This window comes from Oryza glaberrima, chromosome 1, assembly GCF_000147395.1.
Source record: "Oryza glaberrima chromosome 1, OglaRS2, whole genome shotgun sequence".
Classification (NCBI taxonomy): Eukaryota; Viridiplantae; Streptophyta; class Magnoliopsida; order Poales; family Poaceae; genus Oryza; species Oryza glaberrima.
Window position 1 is genome coordinate 2,933,934 of NC_068326.1, and position 12,036 is coordinate 2,945,969.

A 12,036-nucleotide genomic window follows, 5' to 3' on the forward strand; every position below is an offset into this window, starting at 1 on the left:
TTTGACCATTCCATTTCTAATTAAATATAAGGGATTTTGGGGTCTCGAGAATAAAGAAACTATAACAGACATTTCATCGGTTATCATTAATTCTCGTTCGATGTGCTAGAAGTACAACAGATAATATCTCAGCTTTTTTATTACAACCTTAATTTTTGCTAAATAATCAATTACTACCTCCATTTTAACGTATGACACCGTTGACTTTTTTCCAACGTTTGACTATTCGTCTTATTAAAAAAAATGTGTAATTATCATTTATTTTATTGTGACTTGATTCGTCATCAAATGTTCTTTAAACATGACATAAATATTTTTTATATTTGCATAAAAAATTTGAATAAAACAAATGGTCAAACACTGATCGAAAAGTCAACGGCTTCATACATTAAAATACGGAGGGAGTATATCTGTTAACGAAGGGAACAAACATCCAATGACTTTGTCATAAACAGACCTGAATTGGAGACAGCTCAGACAGGGAGATAGAAGCCCAAGCCTATGAACGGAGGTGCTGAGTTCATTAGACCTAAGGCCCAACAAAATCTCCAAAAAGTAGGCCCAAGAAAGGATACAGCCCATGAGCCCATGATACACATTCGAAAGAAGCCCACCAGTAACGCTCCCAGGCCGACCCAGCTCGGTTCGCACGCCACGGACGCGCGAACCCCGCCGCGCCGGCGCCGCCTCGGCCTCGCCACGGCTTCCGCTCGCCTGCGCCGGCGGCGAGCGGGAAGAGCTTGCCGCCTGGGCGCCGGGTGGCTGGCTGGCCTCCTCCTCCTCCAGGTCCAGATCTGCGGGCCGGAACGGCGTGGTGCACCACGGGCTCGGGTGCTTGGTGGTGGCATGTACGCCGCTCACAGGCATCGCCGCGAGAGGGGTGCCCATGCCCACGGCGGCGGCGGCGGAGGAGGAGGAGGAGGAGGAGCTAAGGAGCGGCGCGGTACGTCGCCGGTGCTGTTCTGCTTTGTAGCCGCTGCTGTCCTCGTCGGAAATGCCTGCCACGGGCTGTTCCCGCAGGTATTGAGAAATGAGCGCTGAGTTCCTGACGCGTTTAAATCCACTGATTAGCTGAGTTCCCTTCCAAATTAGCACTGAAATTACAGATCTACATATATCTGAAGAAATCTGTCGATTTTTCTTTTTGTTGACCTGTTTATACTGTCTAAGATTGATAGTGGAACCGTTGTAGATTCAGCTGGTGAAGAAACTCCAATGTCTTGGTGTCCTAAATTCGATTTCTTGGTCGTTTTACTTTGCTGTTGCAGAAGAAGGTATCAAGCCATGGATTTAATTGGATAATGTCGTTGACGCCCAAACCTCAAGGTGTTAAGTATGAGCTGCACACGCTCCCCGTGAGGCCTCACTCTCTTTGCAATTGGCATATCCTTTAGCAATGCTGTGGTAGTTGAATGTCTGAAAAATGTGTGCTAGTTTCTTCAGGTGGATTCTAAGGCTGTAACTGACGGCGACACGATTACTGTTCACGTTGTCACAGCTGATCACCCGGGGTCTTTGAATGTGCCCCAGGAAGTTCAGAGAACAGCGGCTGACCGTGCCGAAGCACTGATGACCAAGAATTATCAGAGGGCTGATGAATTGCAGAAGATCATACTTGATGCAGGGTTTAGGTTGTTTTGCTTAGAATTCAGCACAATATTCAGTTTTCTTCACATGGTTTCTGCCTGTGACACTTCTGAAACTTTTCAGTGCAGGCAAGTTACTGACTCAAGAGGTGGACAGGTTCTCATGAAGAAATACCGGATTAGGCTAAGGTTTATCTGGCTTCTGGATTCTTGTTCGAGTGAGGTACTTCTTTCCAACTGGGCTGATATAATGTAATGAAATGTATGAAATGCAGAGGCATCGATGCACCAGAGACCTCAATGCCTTATGGCAGAGAAGCAAAGGAGGAGCTAACAATGCTGGTGCAGGGAAAGAGACTGAAGATTTCTGTGTATGGCAATGACCGGTACAGTCGATTAGTTGGAGATGTCGATTGCAATGGGGTATTCGTGCAGGTAAGAAATCACATTGCGGTCTGCTTGGGCCCTGGAGTTCTGTCCGAAAGGTCTAGCATACTGAAATGTTTGGGCCCTCTAGTCTTGTGATCACAAGTTTACAACTGTTTCATTGAGGTTCTTCCATGTACAACGAAATGTATGTATTCAGGATCATGAAATGCTTAGAGTTTTTGATAAGAGCATAAGTCAGAGCTACAGACACAAGCTTTGATATAAATCCTGCAAGAAAATTTCTGAATTTCCTGTGCTGAAGAAGACACATGCTTTCTAGCACTGATTTTAGAGAGTTATTAGTGACATTTTGAATACGAAATATATTAAGCTTATTCTTTATTTTTCAAAAGGAACACATGCTGAAGAAAGGGCTTGCATGGCACTACATTGCCTATGATCAACGACCGGAGCTTGCCAGGGTAAGCAATGCATTGTCCAGTACTAAGTATGGAACACCTGACAGCTCAAGTTTACTTGACTGAAGACCATGCTCTGAACATTTTCTTCAAGCATAAACACGAGTTACTGACAGACATAAATTTTCAGTGGGAGAATCAGGCAAAAGCGAGTCAAATTGGTTTATGGTCTTTGCCGAACCCTGACAAACCATGGGAATGGAGGAAGGAGAAGCGCATCAGGAATTCAAGACAGGGTAAAATCAGCCGTGGATTTCAGTTGATTTAGGCCCTGTTTGGCACAGCTCCAGCTCCAGCTCCAGCCCCACCCCTCCTGGAGCTGGAGCTCAGCCAAACAGTTTCAGCTTCACCAAAACTGGGAATAGAGTTGGGTGGAGCTCTCTCACAAAATGTACTAGAGTTGTGGAGCTGGGTTTAGGCAGCTCCACAACTCCACTCCAGACTCAACTCCTGGAGTTATATTTAGGAGTTGGAGTTGTACCAAACAGGCCCTTACTCTGCAATCTTCTAGCCCAGAGGCCAGAGCAATGGTTCTGTAGAATCTGTAGCTTGTGCCGTGTATACCTGGAAATTTTACTAGCTGTTGTAAGGCAAATTAGCAGTGTTGATTGAGTGTAACCTGTAAGTTGTAAGCTCCGACTTGGGATGAGGATTTGTTGCATTCGACTGTTGTAATTCCTGTAACATGGGACTTGACTGGTCGTTATAAACCTGTAATGGATATCGTGTTGATTAAACCAAAGGCATATGATTAAGTGAGGAAGTGTCAAACATGAGCCAAGCAATGTAGTTGCACATGAAACTGTTGAAGAACCAGAGATTTTAGGGCTTTTCATCGTAGTTTATTTTCCAATATTGGCTCTTATATCGTGAATAATACAAATATAAAAGTTTTACTCATAAATTATTTTTATTGCTTCGTTTATTTTTCTATGACTTATCGGTTGTAGCTCAACCAATCAGATGCCGTTGTGATGTCGGTTTACGGAAAATTTTCACATGTCCCATCTTTCATCGAGATAAAAGAACACCATGAGAACCGTGCCTAGCTCGGTTGGTATGGGTTGATTGCTTTCGCCCAGCAGACCCAGGTTTGACCTCTCGACCTGCTCATATTCCACCTGGATTAAAGAAGGATTGGAAAAATATGTGGCTTCTCGTATCTTAATACCATCGGATGGCTAGCTCTTTCTAGCCATCCCAACTTTTTTTTTATATAAAAGAACACCACATAATCAAATGCCTCAAATTCACCATCATCCAAGGTGCCCTTCAAATTTACTAGACTGAATTGCACTACTTTGAACCGCATTTTATTACCAAACTTTCAGTTTGGACTACTCCTATATAATCTTTTCACTTTGAATTAGGTATTTTTACCTTTTGCATCACTTTGGACCACCCAACACACTTATTCATCTACATCCAACATGCCTATATCAAAAGTATGGTCTACATAAAGCTTCAAAACTTTATCAATATGCAAGAAACCGACATAATCTAGATCATTGATGTATTTGAAAAAAGAGTCAAGTGACTTACCTCGATCGTGTGTTCGCTCGGTAGACATGACACCGTGTATTGTCGCCACATGGATGGACTGCCCTCTCCCCTCTCCATGGCAATTCGCTTCAGGATTGGTGGCCATCTTCTAGGGCTTGCTTACCCGAGCATCTTCGCTTAGGCTTCGACTCCTTGGTTCTCCTGGTCTCTTGGCAACTGTGGAAGGAGTGGAACTCCAGGGTTTTTGACTCGGCACTATCCTCGGTCTCTGTGCTTTTTGAGCCCATTCACTCGGAAGGCCATCTGTGGTCTTCTGCGGGCATTGCTGCTTTGGGGATTTGCTGGGAGTGTAGTGTGCTCCGCCCCCTCCCTCTTGTACGTTGGAGTAGTCTTTTCGCAGTACTAGTTCTTTTTCCCTCCTCTCTAGTATAGGCCTGCCTGCCTGATTGCGTTGTGTAACAAATCTCCTTTTCTTCTAATATATTGACGTGCAATTCTTTTACGCGTTCGAAAAAAAAGTAAGGTGGCCTAAAGTACAACAATGGTAAATTATCTAGTTTATAAAATAAAAACATTAGTTGGAATGGTGGTTCAAACTTCACAGTGAAACTTTGGCATTGTAATAAAAATTGGCCAAACTGTAATTTACTCAATTTATTACTTCTACAAACGGACGGCTACGATGCATCGCGTTAGAATTCACGGAGAAATCCCAGCCTGCAGCTGCAGGTGGTTAGGTTACCCGTTCAGCCGTCCTCCTCCTCCTCCTCCTCCGCCGCCGCCGTCGCCGGCGGCGGGTCTGCGTTTACTCCTCCAAACCCGTCTCGCGTTTCATTCGCAGGTACGCGCGCTCACGTCGATCCTTTGCTGTACATTTTGGGTGGTTGGGGTGCATTGATGTGGGCATGGATGTTGTTTCATCACCATACTTGATAATGCTATGTAGAAATACAGACTTCTTTTTTTCGTGTCTCCCCGTGTTGAATTTGCGCAATTAATTTGCAGTGATGCGTTATTTTTCTCTATATCAGCAGTTAGGAGATCATGGGATTCACTAGACATTTGGGCGGATGTGTTGTTCTTGTTAGGTTCGTTCAAGGATTGAAAGCTTCTGAAATGAACACCATTGGTTGGGACTTCGAGTGTTTTGATGTTCTGAAAGCCTGAAACCATGAAGAATCGAGCAGTAGAGATGTCGAGTGGCGTGTACACGTATAAACATCACTGCGAGGGAGGATTCGATATCCATGAAATCTACATCAAGAGGAGCAAATTCAGGGTGCTGTTCTCTTATGTCGGCGAAATTTTCCTCTTTGCGAATGTTCTGCATGCCTTGCTGTTAAAGGTCGTTGTTCTCTCGGATGATAATCCCAAGTGGTAGCTGAGTCTTCACTATTTCAGTGACCTACTGCATTCTCCCAAAAAATTTATTTGCTGATTCCTGAATGCCAACATTTTTCATGATGTGAATAGATATGTGAGGTTCTTCAAAAACAAGCTTATCATACATGCCTTGTCAGTGATACTCACATGATGTTGATTTTGTTTGGGTACTTAAGATTCAGAAAGCGAAGAAAGGTGTCACCATACGCTTGTGACTTTAATGAGTTTCTGACTTTCTGTGCTCAAATGTTTCAGGAGAGTCTATGCATCAATTCTTTTTGGAGTATTTCATTTGCTTTTGCCGTTGCAAAATGCTTAAAATATAAGCCTGTGAAGAAAGGTAGGTGGGCAGTGTCTGTATTATCTATTTTGTGCATTTTGCACTGATTGTTTAGTTATTTTTTTACCTGAAGGAAGGATAAAGATGTATACCCTTGTTACTCAGGATCCTGATTAGGAATGCTTATATGGAAGTGCAATTGTGTGCTCCTCATTGATACCATTTTAATCCTGTGCAGAGTCATTGTTGATCATGCCAACCTTTGGTGTTCAGCTAGAACAACACTTTTGGAGGTATGAAGATCCAATTTGGATTTTTACAGGGGTGCAATAAGTTCCACTCTTACTTATTCAAATTTTAGTGACACCCCAAGGGGACTTTGGCAATTGCAAATAGATAGGGGTATCATGGTAGTGGAAGTGAAGTCTTCAAAATTTAAATAACTACGAATACTTCTCTCTTTTTTGAGAGAAAATGTACTGAACATGCAAAGTTTTTCAGGAATACAGGCATTGCAGAGACACTTCCCATGTTTCTTAGATTTTATATATGCTGCAGCTCGTAGATTTATTTTCTTTTATCTTCTCTTCATCAAAGCTACCTTTTATGTGGAAGAGTTCATCGTCAATTTGTGCCCGTTGGCAAGCTCCTAAAGCCAGTGTTGAATGAGCATGTGACCCCTATTACATGTTACTGGAGCTTAGTGTTGCTTCTACACAGCGAAGACAAACTCGTGCGTGTTTTTAAGGTAAATTTTGCCTGCTTTCAGTTGGTTTCAAGTGCACTACGAGGAATCCGTTGACTGACGGAGTCCCTTAATTTGCAGAAGGTGTATCCACCAGTCAAAATGATGGTTCCGATATGGAAAGCTTTGGATGCATTCACAAATTATGGTGGCATGGGCAATTCTGTAGCTCTTCAACCAAACCCTCTGCTTATAAATGTTGAACAAGGATGTACAGCGACATGAAGCCGTGATTCACTGAAGACTTTGGCTGACAGAAGAATGTAAACTAAATTTGCTATGGACAAACGAAAATAAACTATAAAATGAGAAAATGTTAGTGATGGAGAGCTGTATTTCACTGGAGGAAGTATTTTATTTCTTCTCTGTTTTTTAGCTGCAGAAATTTACCAGCCCATTTACCACCTTGGCCATGTGTATTTCTGACCCTCTGAAGATTCGCAGTAGAATGTCCTGTACCGGTTTGCAGTTCTTGCATAGGAGTTCATCTTCTGCACATTGTAAACTCATTGCAGTGTACTTTTGCTGGTACTACTAAAAAGCTTACCACTTGGATGAAACCAGATCTGTTCTTCTGATTATATTTTTCCTCGAGCTAGATGTGAACTTATAATAGGAATCATCCTCCCTGCTGCAGAAGTTGACAAGCCACACGGTTGCACTGCTGCAATAACTTCAGAATGTGTGTAAGCTTGAAATCTCACATGCTGAGAGTTTTTATTTAATCCTGTCTGTCTCTTGTCGGCAGCGACTAGTATAGCATATTAACACTGATCAACTGCTAGTTTACTGTCCATTCCATTGATATCAGTTTGTTGCTAACTAGGCCATTAACTGCAGATTTCAGTGGATCTGAAGATCTAGACATGGAGACCTGTTCTTGGCAGTGTTACCAAAGAAGAACTGTCACCAGGTCATCATCATGCCAGCCATATACCATCATCAACACCATGAAACTTCTCATTATCACAACTGTACATGACAAATTGCCAGATCCTGCATCCCCACCTCATGAAGACTACAAAACTTCCATCACATTCTTGGTCAGACTAAACAGCCATGCTTCACCGAGTGTATCAGAACGGTGAAGGGCCCACATGTCAGTGACCCTGTTCGCGGACGAAAAATCCGTATGAGCGTTTGCTAGGGGGATGTTTGCTCACCGACAACTGGAACCCGACACAAGAACCCGGGTCACTGTCGTTGTGAGCTCTGAATTGGAGGGCATGATGAGTGTGCAAGAGGATGACAAGGACAAAGTGTAATGATACATAGCAATCCTACCAGTGAAGAAAAACTGACAAGGATAAGGCATGTTTCCAAATTACATTCCAATATGTGTGGCTAGCTTAGGTCAATTTTTACCTTTTTTTGGTTTTTGTTCTTCCCACTGTGGGCACTGTTCCTGAGTGCTCCCTTTCCTGTACATCCTTTCTGGTCTGATTTAGCAATGTGGCTGTTTCATGTGTATGATATTTTCGGGAATATTTTTGTTTTCGGGAATATCATGTGTATGGTATTGACACTGTGAAATAAAAGTATTTCTTCAGATTTGTCCAATAAAAAAGGTATTTTTATAAAAGCATGTAAACTAACCAGTGTATTTTTAGAGGGCTCGCAATTATCATCATTTTTTTTGGGGAATAATTATCATCAATTTTTGTGACAACTGTTCGGTTCTTAACATTCCAGAGTTGAATAGTGTAAAAGGAGGACTATTTTTCAGATATCTCTCTCCTGCCTCTAATAATATATCCTTTTACCTACTACTAATGCTACACGTGATAGATGGCACCGGTTAAAGATTCTGTTTCTTGATCACTCATTTTTTCATCTTTGATTCCCTTTTGGATCACTCATTTTATTTCCTCCACTTGGTGGCTACAGGTACAGGCAAGATCTTTCAAGTTTCAACGTATCCCGATCGCATCACTGGATCTTACGTGAAATGAAATCACTGGATCTCAGTATCATTTCCATTCTTCTTAATTAGTGTCCACTATCAAATCATTTACCAAGCAATCAGTAATTGTAATTGACTGCATCAAGATGGATGTCACCTGCTAAATCCTGACTCGTAGAATGATCAATGATCATATTGTATTAAATGCACTTGACTAGTTCAATAAAGAACTTAAACTAATGACGAAAAGCGGGCAATCACTTGGTATATTCCACTCCCCCTCATGAGAGGGTCCCTAAGTCTCAAACGTGGAATAGAAATAGGATATAATTATTTTTATTTAATTATGCGTCAAGCATGATTTAAACTTGAGAACTTTAGCTTCCATATCATACCGCGTAAAAGCTTTTTTTCAGTAGTTTCCTTTTCCTTTTCTATTTGGGCCTTTTCTCCCTTCCTCCGGCATAGGCATGTCTGGCTGATTGCGTTGTGCAACAAAACATCTTTTCCCTTCTAATACATTGACGTGCAATCCTTTTGCGCGTTCGTAAAATGATAAGAGAAAACTGAAAATTCACTTATATTTCAACATATCAAAACTAGAAATTAGCAATTTGCAACTTGTGCATCAACAGCCATGAAAGATGATGCATCACCAACAGTCCAGAACTATTATTCTCCCAAAATAAAGGAGGTCAAGATCAGAACTGTTTACTGAAACTAATCAACAGCACTCCTAAGCTGGCACAAGGTACAATTCTTGTAACGAATTAATGTGAAAAAGGGGGGGGGGGGGGGGGGGGGAATTGAACTGCTAACCGATACTGACACACAGTTGATGCCGTTGCTCAGACAGCTGCATATAAATTCCACTGTTCTCCAACATTCTCCCTCATAACTTGCGCCGACGCATTGCAGAAACACACCAATTAATGGATGCCAGCAATTTTCTGAAACTAAATATTCTTGGTGTTTTTTTCTTTCCGTTCAAAAAAAAATATTCTTGGTGTTTTTGGAAATTCTTAAATAAAATATGTGATAGGTATGTGTCTCTTTAATTTTTTTTAATAAAAAGAGAGAAAAATAGATACTATATACGTCTCATATTTTTATGCTGACCAGGGAAGGGAAGCTGAACTAGTCAGTACAGCAGCTACTGAATGTCTGAATTACGAACTCTTCAGTTCATCTGTTACTTTTGAGTCGATTAATTCAGAGAAATTTTGTCGATCAAGTTCTTAAAAATAAAGTGACACATCAGATAGGGGGCACAAACAGTGACGCATGTAACAAGCCTCATTTTCAGGACGCTGCCGTCCATTTCAAATTAAATTATTAATTAACATCATTAACACTGACTGGACCGACTAATCACACTCTCAGGACAGTCATTAGCATATATGTCCCTTCTCATTACACGACAATCTAGCACCAGAAACTACCTACACTTATGTATGTACAGCGACAGCTGATCGCACTGTTAACGTATGATTCACACATGGTTGGCCGTAGCCTTATACAGTATTGGCCGTAGTCAACCTCTTCAGACATTTCTAAGCAAAACTAGTCCCTCCATCTTTCTAAAATAGTATAGTTTTAGTTAGTAAAAACATAGTATTAAGCATGAGGTTAAAAAATTACTACGTCCTTCGGAGAAAAAAAAAAGAGAATAAAAGGTACTACTATTAGTTTAATGACTAAAAAGAAGAAAAATATGAAATGGTATTAAAGAGCTCTAGTGGGCCACTCTAAAACCTCACTCTTTTATGATAATTTTTTAGGTTAAAACTACACTATTTTAAGAACGGAGGAACTCACATTCACAATATTTTTTTTAGATTACCCATAACATCTTATTTATTCTTTTTTCATTTCAAATTTTTCTCTCCATTGAGTTATAAAGGGTACTAGTATATACTCCCTCCATATTTTAATGTATGACGCTGTTGACTTTTCAACCAACGTTTGACCATTCGTTTTATTTAAAATTTTTATGCAAATATAAAAATATTTATGTCATACTTAAAGAACATTTGATGACGAATCAAGTCACAATAAAATAAATGATAATTACATAAATTTTTTGAATATGACAAATGGTCAAACGTTGGACAAAAAGTCAACGGCGTCATACATTAAAATATGGAGGTAGTACTACAGTTCCATCAACTACCATACTCCCTCCAGTCAAAATTATTTAACATTCATTTAGGACAAGATTTAATTAAAATTTTAAAAAAATGACCATCGGTAATTTCTCAAATGGTTTGTTTAAAACCTAAAAACAATGCGGCATGAGCATATTTGTCTTGATAAGGAATAGTGTTTTAAACCTATTAGATTTCACAATTTATTTTAATGTACAGTTGATGAACAATTTTTTAAATATTTTGATTGAATTATATCCCATGCATCAAATATTTTTAACCGGTGAAAGTATTATGTAGAGGGTTTTTTTAAAAAAAATTGTTCGCAGTGCCTCGTACCTCGATTTTAGAAGAATGTCGAGATTTATTACTCATAATTTTGTGCGATGTTACAATATATAGCAGAGAAAACACAAGACTAAAACCCTAAAAACTACAATTAGAAAGAAACTAAAAAAACCTGTAAAAAAAACTCAGCAAGCTCACCTCCGAGCTTACAATCATGCGCCAATAGCACCTGCACACACTGCTGGGAATATACAAGACCAATCGCCTCTACGCCTATGACAAAGCTTAATTTTATCCTAAATTAACGGTAGAAAAGTGTGGTAGCCTCTTTAAAAGGTGAAAAGCAGTGCTTATTTCTCAGTTTTTTAAAAAGATAATAGAACTGGTATTCCATCACTGTATTTGGCATAGTCTGCAACGGAGAGAGAGTGTGGCCGATCGATCGATCGATCCATTGGTTTCTTTATTTCCACGTGGTTTTGTCGTTGAATTGCTCCTTTCGGTCTCTGAAAAATTGAATGGTGTGCCATGCGAAAACAACAGGCCACTGTCGCAAACCGTCACCGGTCACGCAGCGAAATTATTCAGTTGACGAGCAAAGAAAATTCACAATTTCTTCTTTGAGCTTCTGACATCTAAAATTTCTTCTAAAAAATCTCGAGCTTTTTAAACAGTTTGCTAATACTTTTATAATTAAAAAAAATAATTAGAAGTTAGAGGTTTAAAAAGTTAGCTTTTTTTTTATTTTTACCACAGCTGGCTACTCATGCAACTTCTTAAAATCTCGTGCTCTCCTGAACAGAGCATATATGCATCAATCGATCAGCACGGCTTGGTTCATCATGTCCTTATGGGCGTTAGGACTTATGCATCGATCGCTCACATCATTTTCTGTCTCACTGAAACAGTTTTATTAGATGGGGTTGTTTGAAATGAAAAGAACGTCGTTTTGTTCGTTAGTTAGGTTAATTAAGCCTGAATTCTGCTTTATGTTATAATCATGCCGTCTTAAAAGTATTTAAACTAGGTATTAAAAGTGGACTTGACAAGACTGGATTACAGGAACAGATATATAATTAAAACCATTTTCAGATTCAGAACCGAGGCTCATGAATCACGATTATGATGCAATTACCAGCGACAGATTCCTAAATTCAGGTGCACTCTAGAGACAGATTGTTAGAACAAGCAAAGTTATTTATTGGTGCTGCTACATCTTACAACCTCAAGCGTGTACAGTGCCATATACTTTTTCTGAATGAGTAAACTGAATTTCAATATCCGAAACGTCTGTAAATTCAGCAAACATTCAGTTCATTCTTCAGCTGCCTGATTTTTTCCTGAATATAGCTA

At 40.1% G+C, this 12,036-nt stretch overlaps 2 protein-coding genes across 8 annotated transcripts; both read left to right on the forward strand.

The window, feature by feature from the left end:
- Window positions 1–501: 501 nt before the first annotated feature.
- On the forward strand, window positions 502–3,254 carry LOC127767601 (uncharacterized). Its single transcript, XM_052292986.1, has 7 exons — window positions 502–1,020; window positions 1,269–1,355; window positions 1,435–1,631; window positions 1,716–1,775; window positions 1,862–2,021; window positions 2,369–2,437; window positions 2,565–3,254. Exons 1-7 carry the CDS (start codon window positions 502–504, stop codon window positions 2,700–2,702), a joined length of 1,230 nt encoding a protein of 409 aa, XP_052148946.1. The 3' UTR covers window positions 2,703–3,254.
- A 1,390-nt stretch (window positions 3,255–4,644) lies between these two features.
- Window positions 4,645–7,818, forward strand: LOC127764091 (uncharacterized). Of its 7 annotated transcripts, XR_008015806.1 has the most exons (8): window positions 4,645–4,778; window positions 5,026–5,282; window positions 5,576–5,660; window positions 5,839–5,893; window positions 6,198–6,348; window positions 6,427–6,873; window positions 6,983–7,027; window positions 7,186–7,818. XR_008015806.1 is itself a non-coding variant. In XM_052288953.1 (6 exons), exons 2-6 carry the CDS (start codon window positions 5,109–5,111, stop codon window positions 6,568–6,570), a joined length of 591 nt encoding a protein of 196 aa, XP_052144913.1. In that variant the 5' UTR covers window positions 4,645–4,778; window positions 5,026–5,108; the 3' UTR covers window positions 6,571–6,929. The 7 variants fall into 7 exon arrangements, 6 of the variants coding, with proteins under 6 accessions (XP_052144913.1, XP_052144895.1, XP_052144890.1 ...); XM_052288953.1 differs by lacking the exons at window positions 6,983–7,027; window positions 7,186–7,818 and having other exon boundaries at window positions 6,216–6,348; window positions 6,427–6,929; XM_052288935.1 differs by lacking the exons at window positions 6,983–7,027; window positions 7,186–7,818 and having other exon boundaries at window positions 4,943–5,282; window positions 6,427–6,928.
- The last annotated feature ends 4,218 nt before the right edge of the window (window positions 7,819–12,036 follow it).

Bases quoted from the DNA above. Each gene is read 5' to 3' on its own strand.
- LOC127767601 (XM_052292986.1), top strand. From the start codon at position 502: ATGAACGGAGGTGCTGAGTTCATTAGACCTAAGGCCCAACAAAATCTC. The intron at 1,776-1,861 runs GTTTATCTGGCT...TATGAAATGCAG, and splicing joins AAATACCGGATTAGGCTAAG to AGGCATCGATGCACCAGAGA. The intron at 2,022-2,368 runs GTAAGAAATCAC...ATTTTTCAAAAG, and splicing joins GCAATGGGGTATTCGTGCAG to GAACACATGCTGAAGAAAGG.
- LOC127764091 (XM_052288935.1), top strand. From the start codon at position 5,109: ATGAAGAATCGAGCAGTAGAGATGTCGAGTGGCGTGTACACGTATAAA. The intron at 5,661-5,838 runs GTAGGTGGGCAG...AATCCTGTGCAG, and splicing joins ATATAAGCCTGTGAAGAAAG to AGTCATTGTTGATCATGCCA. The intron at 5,894-6,197 runs GTATGAAGATCC...TCTTCATCAAAG, and splicing joins CTAGAACAACACTTTTGGAG to CTACCTTTTATGTGGAAGAG.